The 20,781-nt window shown below is 45.0% G+C and overlaps 1 protein-coding gene across 1 annotated transcript in view; it reads right to left on the bottom strand.

The window, feature by feature from the left end:
- The window catches only part of tbck (TBC1 domain containing kinase), a 39,987-nt gene that overhangs the window by 11,244 nt on the left and 7,962 nt on the right, over nt 1–20,781 (bottom strand). The window contains exons 18-23 of the mRNA XM_056586287.1: nt 20,654–20,704; nt 20,466–20,549; nt 18,503–18,588; nt 14,902–14,938; nt 11,969–12,130; nt 2,936–3,117 (exon numbers count right to left, since the gene is read on the bottom strand). Of these exons, the coding sequence (XP_056442262.1) occupies nt 2,936–3,117; nt 11,969–12,130; nt 14,902–14,938; nt 18,503–18,588; nt 20,466–20,549; nt 20,654–20,704 (602 nt within the window). The remainder of the gene's footprint in view (nt 1–2,935; nt 3,118–11,968; nt 12,131–14,901; nt 14,939–18,502; nt 18,589–20,465; nt 20,550–20,653; nt 20,705–20,781) is intronic.

Genomic DNA, 20,781 nt, shown 5'->3' with positions numbered 1-20,781 from the left:
TTCAAACCGCTTGCCAAGATGAATATTAGTGTTCACTGCAAAATAAAGTTCCCTTAACAATCAACCACCTTTGCCATGAAATTCTATTGAAATTCTATTATTACAAATAACACATTATGAAATGAATATAAATGGATGAAATAATATTACAATTTTGAGTGTTTTGCAAATCAGGCATTGATTAGAGTCATTGGGTTTTGGTAATCCTGTCACGATTCTTCCTTGCGTGAATTAGAAAGTGCATAAATCCTTTTTAAGAGCACATACGTGCGCTCACACACCCACACCCACACCCACACCTAAACATCTCAGCACTCTTGAACAACTACATTTGGGTGTCTTGCTCACTAGTCTTTACCTTCTACTAACTATTTTTTGACCACAGTATGATGTTCAACAGAGCATTACACAAATCTTTAGGAAAGCCAACCTTATTACGAGATATATAATGTTTGAACTTGGTTGTCAGTGGGTGAACAGGTTCAAAAGCGAAAACAACACAATGTCACAAGCGATTGTATTGTTCCTTGTGTGTCTGTGTGTCTGTCTGTCTGTCTCTCTGTCGGGAGGTGGCCATAGATGAATGGTGCAGCTTATTAAAATGAGCGCTTGCTTGGGTTTGTGGGTAATGAATAACATTACCGCAACCTGGGAGACAGAAGTCCTGGGGTCTCATTAATAAAACTGTGCGTGGGATCATTACTAAAAGTGTACGCACGCCCCAAAAGCCAAGTTTTGCCTGCGCCAAAAAATATTCAGACTTATAAAACCCTGCGTACGCACACCTCTAAGCAATCTTTGCTTTATAAATCACAGAGTGCCGACAAGTGTGCACAGCTGAATCAACTTCACGTTCCGCCCTGTACACGCCCCTTTTTAACCATAAATGGTCAATGCAAACGACCTCATGAATGCGATCTGCATATAAAACAGACTCAGATGCAAGCATTATGTCTTGTCGGAAACAATGGCAGAAGGACTGAGAAAAGCAAAAAAGCGAAATTTCACGGAGGTCGAAGTGGAGACACTTGTGGGTGAGGTGGAGGCCCGAAAAGTAGTTTTGTTCGGCGGTCACGGGATTGGGATCACTAACAACAAAAAGCAGAGTGAGTGGCAACATGTTGCTGCAGCAGTGAACTCTGTCAGTGGCACGGAGCGCACACACCCAGAATTAAAAAAGAGATGGTCTGACATAAAGGTACATATTTTTATGTACCAATAAATTGTCATGGTCCCTGAAGACCCTCTCCCTCCGAATCCTGCCATTTGCATGGTCCTCCAGCAGTGCCAGCAGTGCCATGGTGCAGCATTACGCACGGGGCTCACCGCTGTATTTATAGGGTTACGGTAATAAGACTGACGAGAACACCTTGGATAATCAGTTTGTACTCACCCACGTAAAAGGTTCTTGAACATAACCCCTTTTTAATGCCTGATTTGTCATGAAAAACATCAAGAGGAACGGACAATAATATAACGATTGTGATGAGGAGTATGTGGCTTGGTTTTCCACATTTGGGATTTAATTGACATTTGATTACGTGTTTACAGTGTCACATAAAAATATTATGTTATTGACACATGTTGGACAGATGCTTTATTCCATGCATTTGCGCCGTCAGTGGACAGTACGGAGTGACGGGATTAAATATAGAATATTTCGATTTTGAATTCTCATTTCGATTCTAAGGAGATGTTTCTGGAGTTATAACTGAGAAATAACGCATTTGACTTAAATTATTCTGATTACATAGATTTAATGCATGATACGGGTTTAAATTAAACTCGTGAAGGGCGATGATAAAACATAATCGTTCTTCTCTACATTTCTTCAGTCTGACTTCAGTTCACCACCACAATTGTCTGTGTCGCCAATTCTCCTTTTCCTCCAAACCATGCGTACGCATGGGTCAGAGTTTGCTTAGGGCTGCGCACATTCTCCCGTCAAGTTAGTTTTTTATAGATCACAACCTTGGCGTGGAAAGTCACGTGCGCCACTTTCAGCCCCGTTTTGTGCGTACGCAACAGTTCTAAATAAGACCCCTGGTGCCGAGGTGGTTGACGGCGAGAGGGAGGCAAACCTCTCATGTGAACGCTGTGAGACAGGGTCAGGGTGTAAAATCGCTGTATGTGAGACAGGGCCAGGGTGTAAACCCTGGGGGTGAGACAGGGCCAGGATGTGAACGCTGTATATGAGACAGGTCAAGGGTGTGAACATTGTGGGTGAGATAAGGCCAGGGTGCAAACACTTTGGGTGAGACAGGGCAAGGATGTGAACTCTGTGGGGGAGACAGGGCCGGGGTGTGAACTCTGTGGGGGAGACAGGGCCGGGGTGTGAACTCTGTGGGGGAGACAGGGCCGGGGTGTGAACTCAGTGGGTGAGACAGGGCCGGGGTGTGAACTCAGTGGGTGAGACAGGGCCGGGGTGTGAACTCAGTGGGTGAGACAGGGCTGGGGTGTGAACGCGGTATGTGAGACAGGTCCAGGGTGTAAACGCGGTATGTGAGACAGGTCCAGGGTACACAGATCGAAGGTAGTATGGCTATGGACGGACACAAAAAAAATTGGTTGTTTGTTTTGGGATGATATATGCAACACAGGAAAAAAAGAAGTTCAATACAGTGTGCCTTTGTTTACCTTGAGTATATTGACAGTTAATGATTGTAGGCAAGAGGTATGTGACTTTAAATGTCAAATTCCAAACAATATATCAGTTTAATCTTGATTATGGATGGGCTCGACTTCACACTTGCTCAATCATTCTAACAGCAAAACAAATTTGTATCTGTCCTGTCGACTTGTTAAGGAGGAATTTGATTATAAAGTCATACAATAACAAACAAACAAACGAAAACCCTATCAAACGATGACCCTCAGAGAATACTTTTTATCAGCTCAGTAGTAATCCCGAGTACAAGTACTAGTTGCTACCTACCAGGTCTGTCCGGGGCATGTCCTGGTAGTCTGAGAAGTAGTAGGTGCCCGGCCTCCCGAAGCCGTTGCCGTCGGTGACGGCGGTGGTCTTGGGGGGCTGGGCGTGCTGGCGGTACGTGGCGCTCTTGGGTGTCCAGCTAAAGAGCTTGATGGACTCATGCACGCAGCGCTCAATGTCGATTTCTGGGGGAGAAAGGGTGTTGGTTTCTTATTGATACGTCTTAAAAGGGCCCCGTTTCACCACCAGGTGAGAGTTGGATTAGCCACCTCAAGCTGGTTTTAAAATCGGCCTCTTCTGACATCACAAGTGGAAGTGTTCACCTAGAAGTATGACGGATAGATGAGCAAAGTTTGTTACAGTCCACTGGGTAGGCCGGTAGACTGATATATCCTGCATACATCTAGGTGGACACGCCAGCTTGTGATGTCAGAAGAGGTAGATTTTCAAAACGGCTTGTAATGGCTAATCACTCTCACACCTGGTGGTATAATATGTCATCTTTTAAACTCTGCCCTGCCCTGTGACTTTGTGACATCACAAATGGGGGTATCCACCCAGATGTATGGATTGTTGGTGCCTTCAAAACAGTCTGAGCTTCCGGGAATTTCGGAGGTTGGGACCTTAAGGAAATCGCCTTGAACACTATCTTAGGTCGGGATTTCATTGATAGACCAAAGTGAACTTGCAGCAAGCACTAAGAGGCGAACTTAACATCCATTCCAACATTTGCATCACAATACATTATAAATTACAATTATAAACATCACCTGATAAATTCTTGCTCATGTTCAACCATGGTAAGCAGTTCTAATAACTGATTCATCTGATTCAGCAAAGAAGCGCAAAGAGGTCCCTGCGGACATCCATACTTGTTGTTATGAAGTCTAGTCTCACAAACTATCTGCTTTTCCGGTTTTATGTCATACCCTACGAAATTCTCTTATTTTGGAAAAAGAGACATGTCCAGGGTGTAAACGCGGTGCGTGAGACAGGTCCAGGGTGTGAACGCGGTTTACGTTAAGACACATAAGAGCTTCCGAACCTCCGATCTGCTTTGAAGGCGGCAAGAATCTTCCAGCCTACCCAGCGGATCGTAGTAACTGGTTGGCTTATCTATCCATCATACATCGAGATGGACACACCCACTTGTGATATCACGGGGCAGGGCAGATTCTTTCGGCCCTTTATGAATATCGGATGTAGAAGGTATATTCATAAGACGTATCACACATGCTAGACAGACGTGAACATCTTATCCATATGTATGAATTGTGTTAAAAGTGTAATCGGTTAATGGCTGCAAATGCAAAAGATGGCAGACATCTTAAATACAATGAATGATTTAACAGTTCCAAATGATACAATTTGTTCAGTTGGTACATGGACAATGCAAATATTGGCATGGAGATTTCTTTCTATTGATGCATACTTGTTTGGTTGAAATTTTTTAACAGGGAAATCACAGGTGGATTATTATTTTTAAGAATATAATACAATACAATATAATCTGCAAACAATCGTGAAATGATGACCATTACCAAATCCAATATTTGTCCAATAACAAACCCAATCTCCCCTGTGACAGAGCGAAACCCCCTACATGAAGAGAGCCTGGCGCAGACCATAACCAACAAGTCCTCACCCCGTTCGGGGAAACACGTCTCTCCTCCCGAGGGCGTCGAGAGGGGAATGCAATCGCGGGCGCCATTAAAAAGAGAGAGAGTGGAGGAATGAGGGGGAGATGGATCCTCCTCTTCCATTAGGCCCCGGGTCCAGCAGGACATGGCAAACTGTCTGCTTGCACCAGTATTGTGTGTTGCTTTTTATTCCTTCTTGTTTTTATCTGAAATTAGATTTGGTGTTTACGTGTGGAGAGGTTCGTCTTGGGCTTAGAATTGCGCCAACTGGCGTTGCTCTGAGGGAGGGGGGGGAGACACGTCAAATGCTAATTGGATCAGGGGCCCTTAGAGAGTCTGTGTATTAAACAGGGAGATACAAAAACAAAAATACTAATAATGAAATGCTGTAATGTCCTGCCAGTCACTATAATCGAGGGGAAAATAATAAGCGTAGGCGTATTGTATATAATGTAAACGCACACACACACACACACACACACAGACACCAACGGGTGTAAGAGCAGACGCACATAACAGCAGACGAACACAGTATTATTAGAAGAAATGCCAGCAGCCACCTGAGCAAGGATCTCCGTATAGTGATTCAGACAGGTATAATTACTGCAGTTACCCCCACGGTAAGACACATCCACACTGATTCTCTCCCCCTTAAGTTATTCCAATGGCCTATCAAACTGCATGGGAGGACACATGGTATGGTGCAGTGCAGTGTGCGAAGAAATTCTGGTCTACATCATTTTTTTATTCTGCTACCATTGTTGGATTTGTGATTATGATGAGGATGACATCCACTTTCCCGCCGTTTCTCAGAACATATCAACTTCAAGTACTAAACCAGAATATGCTATCATCGAGAGGTTGTTCGCTATAAATGTGGTTATACTTTAGAAGTAAACCAGAATATACTGTCTCTTCATCAAGAGGTTGGTCGCTATACGTTTTGGGGAACTACTGGAGAAGAGCACCAGCTAGAAATAAGTCAACAGTGCAGGAACTGACACATTAAAAGTTAAGAGAGCGTATTATAGAGTCTCCCATAGGAACCACATGAACAGGTTCAGAGGCTTTACAGAACCCATAAAACTCGAAAGGGAACTGTGCTCTTCTCACCACAAGAACAAACAAGAACACAGCTGATGGAAGCGCGATCGACGGATGAAAACATTGGTAATGACAACACACGCTGTGAGCGCCGTATGTTCGGCAGTTGAGTTTATTCAGACGTTGACTGAATAACTTGAGCGTCCAAAACTGCAGTCATTTCACAACAAAAAAAACTGCCTCTGCAGAGCTTCTGGCTGACTTGTTAGCGTTCATATGTGCAAGTGAAATAGCTAGGACCCAAACTAACTTTTACCCGGCCAAAACCAGGGTTCTGTCCCAGGTATCTGAGGCGTATAGGTATCATTGAGCAAGAGGCCAGACTCCATCACTGCTGCCTGATGACCCAATTCAAATAAATATTATGCGGCAGTGTGGATATGGTGCAGTAGAGGCTCAGGTGTCGCAGTAGAAAGATACTCGGGTTGATCCCAGATGCCTGTAGGCTTCCTTGAGCCAAATGCCCTACGCCCACACGTCTTAACGCATCTGAATCCACTATAAGTTGCTTCGGATGAAACCCTCTTCAGTCAGATATGTAGCGTGGGCAGTTTTTCTCTTGCCTCAGACCTGAATAGCATCAGTAAAGTTCAGTAGCCCAGGTTGGATCACGGTAATGGATGCTAATAGCCAGTGAAGGACGATCCTGCTGCATCATGGGTATACTCAGTTTTCCGCTCTGCCAGACAGCCCGTCACACCTTAATGTAAATCTCCAAAGAGCTCCGGCAGCAGAAATATATGGATTAGCCGCAGCCGCAACAAGAGGTGAATGGGAATAATATCGGCAATCGAAGGATGACCTTTTTTTATTTTTGGCTGATTACCATTATGGATTTCTGAAAGATATTGTAGTTATATTAAAATATTTCCCTGTGCTTTTAATGCATATGGTTATTGGAGACCCCAGGGGGAATTCAACACTGGCAGTGCTAATGCCTTGCTCCAACGGTTTCTCCTCTTGTTGTTATAAGGAGCAGACTGTTTTTGTTTGTTGCTCAATGATCTTTCTAAATGATTGATTATAAATCACTACCCACGGCGACTCACTCGCTCAACACAGGCGGCTCTGCTAACCATGTAGGCAATATACCTTCAATACATTCGCTACATGCAATGTCTTTCAACCCTGCCTTCCTGGCTGCTTCCCCCGTCCTGTCCATAAAGGCATGAAAGTAAGGGACGAAGTAAAAAGAATTCATAACAGCCCCAAAAAAATAGCACATGACATAACAGGCAAATACAGAACCAAGTGTGAAATTATCTGTGGTAGGAAAATAATCAAATATACAGCTTTTAGTAGGGTCTAACACATCGATCAACAGCCAACTCACTAATTAAACCGAGAAGAAAACATTGATCTGGACTTGAGCAGCGTTCTGCAGACATTAGTTGAATCCACCCTACTGTATAATGAGCCGCTGCTCTCCTCTCTCAAGAGGGTCTGACATGACCTTTGGCTTTTCAATGACAGGCGCTGTCCCCGTCTAATTAGCGTCTAGATAGAGGCATAGAGAGTGGGGCAGGCACTCTGAATGGTACGCATATTATCTTTCTATCATTGCATTCCACTCTGATTGCCACAGTTAGTGAAACATGAGAAGCCATTTGAAGATGAAGAGTCCTAATAATAATTTGTGATTTTAAAAACAAAAATAATGATGTACTTTTTGTACAGCATTTATGTACCTTCAGTTTTTGATTTGTTTTACATTTTCAGAAGGTGCAAGTCTAGCGAAACTAGAGAAACAACAACATTTGCCAACTCATTCAATTCCCCGATGTACAAATATGTAGCAAACATCTTGCATGAAACTAATCCATCTTTTTCTTCTGTGTTTGACAGCGTTAGTTTACCACGCCTCACCAATGAGCCCAACATATGTCGTACCCAGGTGCCTCCCTCTAGACTCCACATCTTCCACCGTTTCATGGCAGTGTGGCAGACATTTTAGCAAAATACATTAACCAAAACAAACCAAACTAAATATGCGTATACACCAGATGTCATTCAGGTAAAAGATGCACCTCATCATTTGCACCAAAACACAGGACGTTAGGGTGCTTCAGAGTTTTCTAATGCAAACGTCTGTCTGTGTACTGAATTTATAGTACGTCGTCAGATCCCCTGTACATATTCAAAAACGGGTCGAGTCTCACTTTACAGAAGTGTTACTCTGCTTTAATAGAGAGAATGGAAAGCAAACTCATACTTCGGTCTCATTTTGAGTCACAAAATCATTGCTTTCTCCCACAAAGGTAATAGTTCATGTTAAAAACTAAACAAAGTAGAGTACAATCAAAACAAAAAACAAAAATATAAAAAAGTTAGCCAAACTGAAAACAAAACTGGTTTGCCATTCAGGCCTAGAAATAAAAGGCAGTAATGAATAAAAACTTGAGTTTAAATATGTAATCAAGATGCCGCTTAGATAGAAGTGTGACTCTGGTTTAATGGAAAAGATCAGAAAGCACCCTGGATTGAGACTAATTTTACTAGCATGCCTCCTAGATAGAAGTGTGACTCTGGTTTAATGGAGAGAATGGAACACATACTCGGTTGAGACTCCCTTTAGCAGGATGCATCGTAGATAGAATTGGGACTGGAGAAAGGCCTGTCCCTTGGTCAGATTTACATAAATCCCATTTATTAACGTGTGTGGCGCTCCCCGTTGATGAGGAGAGGGGGTCTGCCCCATTTCAAGGTTTTCCACTGCTGCATGGCTCCATATTTACCCTTTCAATCAGACGGAGATGGCACAGCGTTTACACCACATTTAAACGTTTCTAAACCTGTGCCATAGTATGATGAATGAGTAAATTACACGACTGTGGAGGGGAGCTAATAAGGTTTAGTTTCGGAGAGACTTCAAGCAACCGTAGACCTTTAATTTTTTTTTTTAAAAGTCTCTGTGAATAAAATATGTAATCCATAACCATATATAGCTACAAGTGTGCGAGGCGAAAACTGTACTGAACTCCGACTATTAGGGCAAAACCACGAGCAGCTGCAGGCTGGAAGTAATGGTATTAAGACTGCAACCTGGCAGCCGTGGCCAGCCGTACGCAGCCCTGCCAGGGGAGCCAAAGGCTCCCGTTCCCAGCAGACATATTTTACCTTTATAAGGAGCAGTAGCTCTCCCACCCTATGCCCCTGAGAATAAACTTGTTACGATTTCTTCAGTAAAACCCCCCCCCAAAAAAAGGCAACTTATGGCAACACTGAAATGAGAATAGCATGGGGGAGGTGTGTGTGTGTGTGTGTGTGTGTGTGTGTGTGTGTGTGTGTGTGTGTGTGTGTGTGTGTGTGTGTGTGTGTGTGTGTGTGTGTGTGTGTGTGTGTGTGTGTGTGTGTGTGTGTGTGTGCATGTATTTTACGCTTACATAGTGCCATGCCATTGCTTTTGAAGAGATGAGCCTTAAATCTGAGGCAGTTGTTCAAACTCTAAAGTCAAATTATTTGCTCTCATCTTGAAGGAAAAAGAAGAAGGAGACAACCTCAAAAACAGGACTAAGCTGCATTTAGAGCCGGTTTTAGGGAAGCTTAAGAGTGCCCTCCCCAGTGTCAGGAGTGTGTTTGTGTGTGTGTGTATGTGTACGTGTATGTGTATGTGTGGTAGACATTTTGAAGACAAATGCATTATAAATGCAGCTCCTGCAGTTTGTGTCACTGGTACTTTGCAAGAGTAATCGATCTGGTGTGTGTGTGTGTGTGTGTGTGTGTGTGTGTGTGTGTGTGTGTGTGTGTGTGTGTGTGTGTGTGTGTGTGTGTGTGTGTGTGTGTGTGTGTGTGTGTGTGTGTGTGTGTGTGTGTGTGTGTGTGTGTGTGCACGGGCTCGTGTTTATGAGGGTGTGTGTGTGAACGGGCTTGTGTGTGTGTGTATTGGCGCGCTAGTGTGAGTGTGTATTGGCGCGCTAGTGTGCGTGTGTGTGTGTGTGTGTGTGTGTGTGTGTGTGTGTGTGTGTGTGTGTGTGTGTGTGTGTGTGTGTGTGTGTGTGTGTGTGTGTGTGTGTGCGTAAACACTCCTGACTGATGTGTAAAGAATATACAAAGCAAGAAGACCCGGGGATGAGGCCCCTGTGACTCATCGCGGCGTACACACACACGATAACTCCTAAATAACCATCCGCACTCTGCGCACAGTTAGCGTGTCAACGGGAACGCCAAAGACGGCTTTCATGGCAGCCTAATGCTCTTAAGTTGAAAAACAACAACAAACAAACCAAGCAATGCCAGGGAAAAAGCATCACCACAGTCGAAGGTATGACCCCCACTTCCACAGTTCTATAGCACCACCATTATACGCCTGCCCGTTCGCTGCGAAAGTCCCCGCGGAGAGGGTTCCCTCTTCACCGCGGATCTGGAGAGCTTCTCCTTTCCCTTTGGCGGCATTTGGGTGAGAGTGTGCACCACGACGCAAGGCCCTGTGCGAAGCCCTTTGAGACTGTAACTGTGATGAACGTACTCGAACAGACGCGGCCCCTTGAAGAGCAGATCGCGCCAACACCCAGTAGATAACTAACAACGGCCCCTCCGGTGGATAATATATGCGCAGCAAATTGCGGTGCTGTGCAGCTGTTGATTAGTGGAGAGTGAAGACGAGTCATCTCTTCGTTATATGTTTTTAATCTTCGGCAGACTTGAATGGCGCCCTCGGTAATGTGGCGTGAAATGAAGGGGATAAATGGCCATGGCCTCGGTACAGGCTCCAAAAGGTATTCATTAAAGATCATAACTGTGTATGGTGGGAGCTGTAAGAAGACAGAATGCAAAACAATAGGTGAAGGATAACACTGTTTACCGCTTAGTCATTGGGTCGATGTTTTTCTCTTTAAATACATATTATTATTGATGAGGTGGGGGTTCAAATTCAAACTCGCTCAGGGATGCCAACTTGGAGCGTGTGGATATTGGGGATCAACCCCAGAACCATGCAGTTGGGAGTGAACCGTAACACTATACGATTTAGTATTTACAGTTTCTAAGACATAAAACTGAACTTAAACCATACAACTCCTGGTGGTGTCTATGCAGCTGCATCATTCCCTGCTTCACCCCCCTCAACACACACACACACACACACACACACACACACACACTAGATTCTTATCAAATTGACACAAAAGCCAGGTAAACACAGGTGGCCCTCCCAACATAAACACTGGGTGCACTTCCTTTATAACTGTAGGGACACTGCTAGGGTCAAGGTATGGCCGCCTCCATACAGGTGGTCTGTGCTGTGTTGTGGCAGGCTCTAAATGGAATTTACCCATATTATGATATAGTGCTGCGGTTTCTCCTCACACAAAAGAGTCCATTAAGGGCGGCCTTTGTCGAGAATCCGACACTGAATGTCATAGAAGGTCAAAACAATTTGGAGGTATATAGCTGGGAGACTTCTATGGTGGGTTACACTACACCATGGTCCATTGGACGTTGAAGTTTTTCAGCATTATCATACATATATCAGCCCTGCTAGTAATAATAATAATTTCCTTATTTTTATTTAATCCAAAGAGATTCTCAGTGAATTCCAAGAAACGTCAAAAAGAGCAGAGAGTTGAGTTAAGGGCATCTTTCCCCAGATTGTCCACTACAGGCTAGGCTGCAGACCCCGGAGATCGATGAGAGAACCTTTTGGGTTCCATCCCCAGAAGCTCGATGAACACACTCAAAATCCCTAGGCGGTATGCATCACAGTCACAGAGACGAGGTCACTGGGACCTCTAGTAAAAACTTAAGGGGTATGAGTTCTGGACTCTGGATTGAGCGGTTACCTCGACTATATCCGTGTTTTGGTCTAGACCCTCAGAGCACAGCATTCCTTCTGCACATGGAGAGAGAAGTGTCCATCTGTATCGACAGTATAGGGGTAAGCAGCAGCAGCCAATCCCTGCCTTCCAGCTCTCCATCTCTCTCTCCATGCTATGCAGGTGCGATCACATGCACTGGGGGGCGGGAACTGGGTTGTCTAGTGGTTAGGGGGTCTGACACTGTACCTGAAAAGGTACTGTGTTTCGTACCCCAATGTCTGCAGTCGACCAGGTATTTGTATTTAATAAATAACTGGATGCGAATATAGAAACACTTGCCAGATAATGAATGACGTAAAGTACGGAAATTCAAGGAATCTTTATGCGACTAAAACCACTTAAATATCACAAAACCACTTACCACGCACACACACACACACACACACAAGCGCAGGCCATGGAAAGCACTTTGGCCTCCTTGAAAAGCGCCGTCTGAATGTATTGAGTTGCTGTTATTGTGAGTTGCGACCTTCTCTCACCCGGCAGGTCTGAGAAGAGCAGGATGCACTCGTTGAAGCCGTTGGCCAGCAGGCGGTCCCGCAGCTGCTGCAAGATGGCCACCCCGATACAGAAGGGGAAGGACGAGTTCCCCAGGAGCAGTGTGTCCCACAGGTGGAAGATCTTGTGCAAAGGGAACACGTCTGGAGGAAGGGAAGGGGGGGGGTGCATAAATAAATAATACTACAGAGGGAAATCAGCTAGTGTGACTGAACACACACACACACTCTTTCCTTCACACACACCCCTGGAGAGAGGGGGAAACATGACGAATCCGGCTTGAGACGTCGACAAGCAGATTTATTTGTGTGTGGTCATTGGTGCGTGTGTGTGTGTGTGTGTGTGTGTGTGTGTGTGTGTGTGTGTGTGTGTGTGTGTGTGTGTGTGTGTGTGTGTGTGTGTGTGTGTGTGTGTGTGTGTGTGTGTACTTTGAATGTTAAATGTTGAGGCTCATTGAAGAAAGCTGGGGTTTGGCAAGAAGAGCCTGGAGGGATATTTTCAAAAAGTACGACTCGGTTGGAAAAGAAAATACTTTATGGAAATGTGTTATTTTCCCAGAAAAAAGCAACAACTTCCCCACCAAAAGGATACAAGATTAGCAGAGCGGCATTGGGAGTGGGGGGGGGTCGAACCCTGTATTGGTAATTTCAAACAAAACAGATGTTTCTCTCGCGTGGACCACTTATTCTGAGGCACTTTTCTATCTGTCTAAATATAAAGGGTCTAAACTGGCAGCTTTGTTGCAGAGGATGCCAGGGAATAAATACAGGGCTGAGGTAGAGTGATAAGGGAGACGTGTGTGTGTGTGTGTGTGTGTGTGTGTGTGTGTGTGTGTGTGTGTGTGTGTGTGTGTGTGTGTGTGTGTGTGTGTGTGTGTGTGTGTGTGTGTGTGTGTGTGTGTGTGTGTGTGTGTGTGTGTGTGTGGTCGGGAAGGTTGGTCCTTAACGCATTAGCAGTCTATGGGGCAGACCTGTGTGTTTGTGTGTGTGCGCGAGGTTGTGAGTGTGTTGGTGTGTGAGTGTGTGAGTGAGATGACCTGCCAGGGCCCCAGCTGGATTGAGCCCATTAGTAGGCATGGGGGCAGCAGCCTCTGGAGGACACGGGGTCATACCTCACTCTCTGCCTCCACTCTCTACCCCCCTCTCGCTCTACTTCACTCTCTGCCTCCACTTACTACCTCACTCTCTTCCTGCACTCACTACTTCCCTCTCTTCTTCACTCTCTACCTCCACTTTCTGTCCAACTTACTACCTCTGCTCTATTCCTCCTCTCTCTAAATCTCTGCCTCCACTCCCTTCCTCAACTCACTACCTCACTCCCTACATCACTCTCTGCCACCACTCACTGCCTCCACTCTCTGCCTCCACTCACTGCCTCACTCTCTGCCTCCACTCTTTTCTCCAAGGGAACGGCAGTGAGTCAGTGCTCTCCCGCCCTTGTCGTGTGTGTGTGTGCCTGTGTGCAAGTGTTTTTTATATTTTGAGAGAGTGAGGGAATGTGTGAGTGTGTGTGTGTGTGTGTATTCGTGTGAATCGTAGCGTGTGAATTTGTGCGTTTGTTTGTGTAGGCGCACATATTGGATGAGTGTTTGTGTCACAACATGCTTGTCTGAGAGATACGAGTACATTTGTCTCAGTGCGTGTCTGAGAGGTATGAGTACATATATATATATTTATCAATGACTATGTGCGTGTCTTACAGGTGGAATTGGCCAATTTGACACCTGAGGCGAGGGACAAACAAGCCCTTTGGTTGGGTTGCGAGGGCCTTGAATATTGATAGGAATACTGAGAGCGCATCTAAAGGAGCCCCAGCACCCGGGAAATACGTCCGCTCAGCATTCAGGGGCAGCCGCCGCGGAGCAGCGCAAAGCAAAAAAAAAGTTTTTATTCCATATATATTTTCCACTCCATGTGGTGAATGGCTTTCATCTGGTTTATTACTGATATCACCAGACGGACTGACGTGGGGCATGAAATATCAATGTGGCGCCGTAGGGTGCGTCACGCAGAGGAGGACGTAGGGACGGGGTACGTCGGTCTCTGACGGACGGGACAGACGGACGGACAGCCCTTCCTGAGCATGCGATGAGCTCAGGGCTTGACATTTTTTGTCCCTTTCCACTCCTCTGACAGCCGACCTGTGTCAGAGGTAAATAAACGAGTGTAGCTCCCCACGCTGAGTGGTGCTGCGGAGGGGGGGCGGGGGGTTGGGTGGAGCGGTGATAGCATAGATTAGCGAGTGCGGCGCACGGCTGGAGCTCCATGACGAGGGGCGGGTTGTAAACAAAGCTTGTGCTCCGCTGCCCTCGTCAAGCTGACGAGCGAGGGACAATCGCTTGCACTGCCTGGTCATAGCCTGGGAAGGGGTGTGTGTGTGTGTGTGTGTGTGTGTGTGTGTGTGTGTGTGTGTGTGTGTGTGTGTGTGTGTGTGTGTGTGTGTGTGTGTGTGTGTGTGTGTGTGTGTGTGTGTGTGTGTGTGTGTGTGTGTGTGTGTGTGTGTGTGTGTGTGTGTGTGGTAATTATGTAAACCTGACAGGGAAGAAAACTAGAGGTTCAGTACAATGGATAGCAAAACGGAAAAGTTGTATTTAGTTTTATATAAACACCCACACACACACACATGTGTGTGTCTCATTCAGAATGCATTCACACCCCCTAACCATTTATTTACAGCATCACCTGTGAATATTGTTTATGTTTCAGCTGCAGGTTAAAGCTATGAATCTTCAATGCTAAAGTATAAGGTGGTGTTCTCTCAGTGCTAGAGAACACCACCAGTGTTCTCACACAGAACTGTATTGTATCTGCTTGCTAATGATCTTGCCGAAACAGCTGACTGAGTAGCAGCATGCTCTACATTCAACCCGCTGCACTGGGTGCAACTACGACAGAAAGGGAGGACGGATACTCACGCGTAAACATGGTGAGGAACCAGGGGATGGCGTAGAGCTGTGAAGACAGAGACAGAGACACAGCGTTAACGCATTCTGAAAGAATTATTTTTCATGTTCACTTTATTGGAATTTACCCCCTTGTGTTATACATACCATATATATGCTTCTAAGAACATGAACACTTCACGATTTATGCAAATAATTACAATCCTAGGTTTGTGCAATGAGCAACGAACGTATAAGAAACGTATGAATTACGTTTCTTAGCGTTAGCTGAATGGGTTGCGGCTAGGCTGTTCAACTTCAACTTCCAAAGTATTCCTGTATGAGCAAGATGCCCTAACCCCTACCTGCTCCTTAATGACTCGTACATGAGTGCTGTTGTTTTGGATAAGAGTCTGATAAATGGCAAATGCTCAGTCGAAAGTACTGCCTATTGCGACTCTGGCACAAACAAAAACAAGAAATTTCCTACAGGAAATTGGGGTCGTTCGATAACAAGGTTAAATTATGAAAAACAAAGGAAAAATGAACTTGGGTGAGCCACCTAATATGTGTGGGGAAATGAGATAAAGTAAAACTAATTAAATAAAGTTAATTTCAATTGCATTTGTTGTCTGTAGAAGGAACTGAACAATCAGCAAACAAATGTTTCTTTAGCTCAGAACTATTATAACTCTCTCTCTCTCTCTTTCACTCTCTCTCCCCCTCTCATCTCCTCCTAGTTGGAGCTGGTCAGTGGCTGTTAGTTATTTATTCTAGGTCTAGTTAGTCTAGGTCTATTCTTTCTGTCTTCAAGCCTCCGAATCTCCCACATGGAGGGAGAAAGAGACAGAAAAGGAGGGGAGAGAAACCCAGAGAGCTACAGAGAGGAGAGAGGCACACACACACACACATACATAGAGAGAAGGGACCGAGAGAGAGAGGCAGAGGAGGGCGAGAGACGGAGAGAGCCAGTCAGAGAAAGAGCGGAGAGAGCGAGAGACAGAGACAGAGACAGAGAGAGCGAGTGAGCGTATGAAAGCATAGGAGTGGGAGCGAGAGAGAGCAAGGTGCGCACGAGATATCAGAGTTTAATTCAGAGAGCTAATTGGTAAGCCAGCTCTCCTCCTCGGCTGCCCACCAGGGAGTGTTCAGATGGCCTCACGCTCGTAATGAGTAATGGAAGCCAGTGTGCGTTTGCGGCTCCACTCTCAACAGCCAGGCGAGCGGCAGCACAGGCCAGACAGATTGAATTAATCCAGGTGTAATTGGCAGCTGCATGGGAGCCGGATGGGAGAATGTGGCCCCAATAGAAAACGGACTTGAATTAAACCCTGGATACATGGCAGTGTGTGTGTTCATGCTTATTGCTGATGTCGGTTCCCATCGTTGGTGGGCTCACCACCAAGAGATTGTAGAAACCCAAAAAATATATATTATATAACAAAAGGGCAATAGGATGTGATTTTCTTTGAGAGACCTCACAAATGAAAACATTAATTATTATCATCATCCTCTTTGGCAAAAACAAGCGCGCCTAATTTGCCATTGGGATTAATTAAGGAAATTCTATCCAATGCATGCAAGGAAGGCCAGATCTTTTATCCCAGGTGAGTTGAATTCAGATATATGGCATCAAGGAGACAGTAGGAGTCAGGCACCGGGCTCAAGGATGCACACGGGTAGACCGGGTAAATCTACCTGCAGAGAGTTGTGGGTTAAAACTTGTTGGGAGTCATCCAGACTTCCCTGCCTCTTGAGAGTCAGACGGCACACTACAAGGCTCTTGATTCCTTAAAGCAAATATTCACACATTGCCGAGTGAAATATGTGGATCAAGATCAAGCGGCTTGTTTCAACAAAGCGCGACATAAAAGAAAACACAAGGTATACCGACCCCATTAGAAGTCAAGCCAACCCCGGATCAAACGCTGTCGAGATAAGACACTCACATTTGAGAGGACGCTGGTGTTGGTATAAAAAATATCACAATAAGAAATCCAACAAAAAGAACCCCTGCAGCTTTTTGTTCAGGCAAACGATATCGTTCAAAAAAACATGTGTGATTTTGCTTGCCTTTCAACAATCACTTAAAGCCCAATGACGCGCGCACTGCTCAAAATAAACGTCTCCACAAATTCCATAAGTATGTTCCCTGGGACTTTCTTGAAGGTCATCCTTGTGTAAAGACACACCCCCACTTTCCAACATTTATCCGAAGGAAACCTAGACGGAGGGGGCTCTTTAAACTTGCTCTGTGGGCGACAGACAGACAGACGGAGGGACGGACGGACGGATGGACCGACAGACAGAGTATGATTGTGAGTCACATAGTGACAGAGAGAGAGAAAAAGATAGAGAGACAGATAGACAGAGCAAGGGAGGGACAGAGAGACGGAGAGTGAGAGAGAGACAGACAGACAGCTGGAGGACAGCTATTAGAAGGGCTCCTGGCAGCCATTACATGCTTTAATCATCACCAGGGAAGCCAGACATGAGGGTGAGACAGGAGTTGTGCATTCATAACCCCTTTACCACAGTTCTGCAGGACTCCCACTCTCATAACAGATGAGATCTGATGGCGCTTGGGCTGCAACCCCAAACCCATTAGGCTCTGGCGAAACCCAAACAAACCCAGTAGGAAGTCTTGAGACGGGGGGCTGGACACTCAAATGGTTAGGGTTTTTTGACCCAAATGTTCGGAGTTTGAATCCCCCAGTGTCCACACAGTCTAACCGTAGGCATCCCAGAACCAAGAACTCCTGAGCCCCTATCTGCCCGTCAACGATATGTCACTAAAAGGAATTCACTGTAAGTCCCTTCGGATAAAAGCATTTGCTAAACGACTTGAATTCAATAGTGAATAACACATTGAAAAATTCATGAGAGACGGGGACATGATGGAATCCACTCAAGCAAGGACGGATGCAAATCAAGCCATAACTGGGATTCAGAGAGTCGCACTCAGTGGCTTTTGCCGGACATCTTTAGAACACAAAAAGGGGAAGAGCGTAGCGTAGTGGCTAGGGCATCGACATGTCCACGGCCTACACAGAGAGATCCCCCGTATCCCCGTAGAGACGTGGATATGGATATGACTGCGATCAAAACATGCAGAACACAGTATGGAAGAGGAAGGGAAACACGGCGGGACATGATGAAATCAGAACAAACCAGGAGAAATGCAAATTAAGACACAAGAGAAGGCCCTGGTCCGCTACGGACACACAGGGTGCTCAGTGTTTGTGGTGTACAGAGAAAGCCGTATAAAAGGGTCAAAGGGGGTCAGTACAGTACAAAGGTGTCGGATGGACTTTCCATCCCAGATGTCCACAGTCTTCCCTTTAGGCATCCATGAGCCAGATGTCTACCTCGTTCACCTGCACCTAAGTGACCCTTATTTTAGCCTTTGGATAAGCGACTGAATGAATGGATCAAGCAATGTTAAAACACGAAAAAAACTGCATCGGTGGTGGTGTGGCTGGCACGGAGCCCAGGCATCCGGACTAATGCGTTGCCATTTCTCGCCTCTTTTGAACACATTTTTTAAAAAGCGTGTAGGAGGACAGATTTGTTGTTATCCAGCGTCCTCCTCTCCGCTGAGTTATTCAGGAGAGCAACCGCTCGGCTTACTTACGTCTGGGATGAAGCCAATTTGGTTGAGGTGGTTGCTCAGCTCCGGGTCGTGGAATGCGATCATTTGGGAGAAGACTGTCAGATACTCTGGAAATAACACACACGCGGGAGAGAGAGAGAGAGACATAGTGACAGAAAGAGAGAGAGAGAGTGAGTGAGTCAGAGTGTGTAAGAGATGCCACGTTTAGTGGCAAATCTGGTATGAAGTGGAGATGAAAAGTGAAATGAAAGGTCTTAATTAAAGTTTCTTGCAGAAAAGACCCAAGCCGATGGCAATTACTTTTAGTAGTATAAATATTATATCCCTTTTTATACATATATATTTATCTTTATTTTTTGTCTCATTATAGATTATCTCATTATAGATTAAAAACCTTTAGTGAATTGTTTTCTATGGTTTACTCAGTTAGTTAATGGAATGCATTTATAGAAATGCTTTAAAGTATTTTAAAATAAGTTGCTCAAATTCATAGACACATTCATACACCGACAATAGTGTCAAGCATGCAAGGGAAGAGCTAACTCGTCCTGAGCTTTTAATGTGTCTTGCTCAGGGACACAGAGTCCCAGGAGCCAGGGACGCTATCAGGAACCTTCTGGTGGCCAGCTGCACTGCTCTAACCCCTGAGTTCCTGCCTCCCCCTGTTGTTATCATCTATTGTCAATAGATCTTCCATCAGAATACAATTAAAATATATATATTTATATATTCACAACCGTTCAAAAGTTTGGGGTCGCTCAGAAATATCCTTATTATTTAACGAAAAGCACTTTTTTCTTTCAATATAGATAACATAAAATTAATCAGAACTACAGTCCAGACATTGTTAATGTGGTATATGACTATTCTAGCTGGAATCTGCTGATTTCTAGCTGTACAGATGCCCATTTCCGGCAAACATCACTCCTGTGGTCTAATAGTACATTATTTAGCTAATCCTGTTTAAATGATGATTTGAAAACCCTTGTGCAATTATGTAAGCTCAGCTGAAAACTGTTAAATAAAAGAGTGAGTTTTCATGGAAAACATGAAATGGTCTGGGTGACCCCAAACGTTTGAACGGTAGTGTATACATATATATGGAACATTAGACACTAAAATGGTCAAAACAAGAGTCTCTCTTAACGACCGCCATCTCAGGGTATGAAAGAGCTAAAATAGCATGACGTTAGCGTACTGTGACCAGCACAATAACGCTGCTCTGCTCAGCCTCAGGAGCGCTGATTGACCCCCAGTCCCAGCGATGGCCCGTCTCACTCATCAGTCAAGTGGAATGTGGTGCTCAGGGTGCTTTTGTGCAGTCTTCTGTGGCGTCACACATATCCACGGGCGTCTCTACGTCCCCTTATGGAGCAGATCGCTCTATGAGGAGAGATTGAAAATGAGCCCGGCATCACTCAGGAACAACGCAACGCCGAGATGTAATTAACGGCCTATTGCGCTGGCTGGCAGGGGGGGGGGGGGGGGGTCTTTGTGTTGTGTTGCCTAGATGTTAATGACTTCTCGGTTTGTTTAAATGTGAGGGCAAACCAACTGTATTCTTTTTTTTTTTTTTACCCATCAAGGGTCGCTGGTCTTATAATGAAACACATCAATCCTTGTTGTGAACTTCATAAAAAATGGATGCTGCCATTGATTAGCTTGTGTAAAACTGTCTGTTGTTGAAAATTCAAACGCCCCGCACACGCACACACACACACTCACACAGAGTTTATTAATGATGATGATGATGATGTTTGTGGCGTACTTCAGAACCAATGGCATGTGTCCTCAATCCATCAATGCCCCCCCCCCCACACACTCACACTCACACACATACACACACCCCGAGACCCCTCCATTCCACAGCATACGTTGCGAGTCATACGCTGTATTGCTTCGACAGAATATACTTGATATTGTTAACTGATGATATAGAAAATAATTAATTAATAATCACTTTACAGCTTCACCGTTCTCTCACCTTGGATGACGTGAGAGTTGTCCTTCAGGAAAAAGTTGTAGAGGTACTTGGGGATGAAGGCCGACATGCAGGCATAGGCCAGGGCTGTAGAGTCAGGATGATGGAGGAGAGGGGATGATGGGTCAGATAGGCATGATCAACTTTGCAATAGTATTTCAGTGTATTTTCTTTTCTGTCTAAACATTTACCCTCATTGTTGAAGTTCAGGTAGAGGAATGGAGCGCAAAGTGAATCCAAGCCTGAAATAGAGGGATCAAAACGATCAATCCTACATAGTGTGTATATATATATATATATATATATATATATATATATA

This window comes from Gadus chalcogrammus, chromosome 3 (genome assembly GCF_026213295.1).
Source record: "Gadus chalcogrammus isolate NIFS_2021 chromosome 3, NIFS_Gcha_1.0, whole genome shotgun sequence".
Classification (NCBI taxonomy): Eukaryota; Metazoa; Chordata; class Actinopteri; order Gadiformes; family Gadidae; genus Gadus; species Gadus chalcogrammus.
The sequence above is the reverse complement of the archived record's forward strand: the minus strand, read 5'-3'. Positions and strand labels throughout refer to the sequence as shown.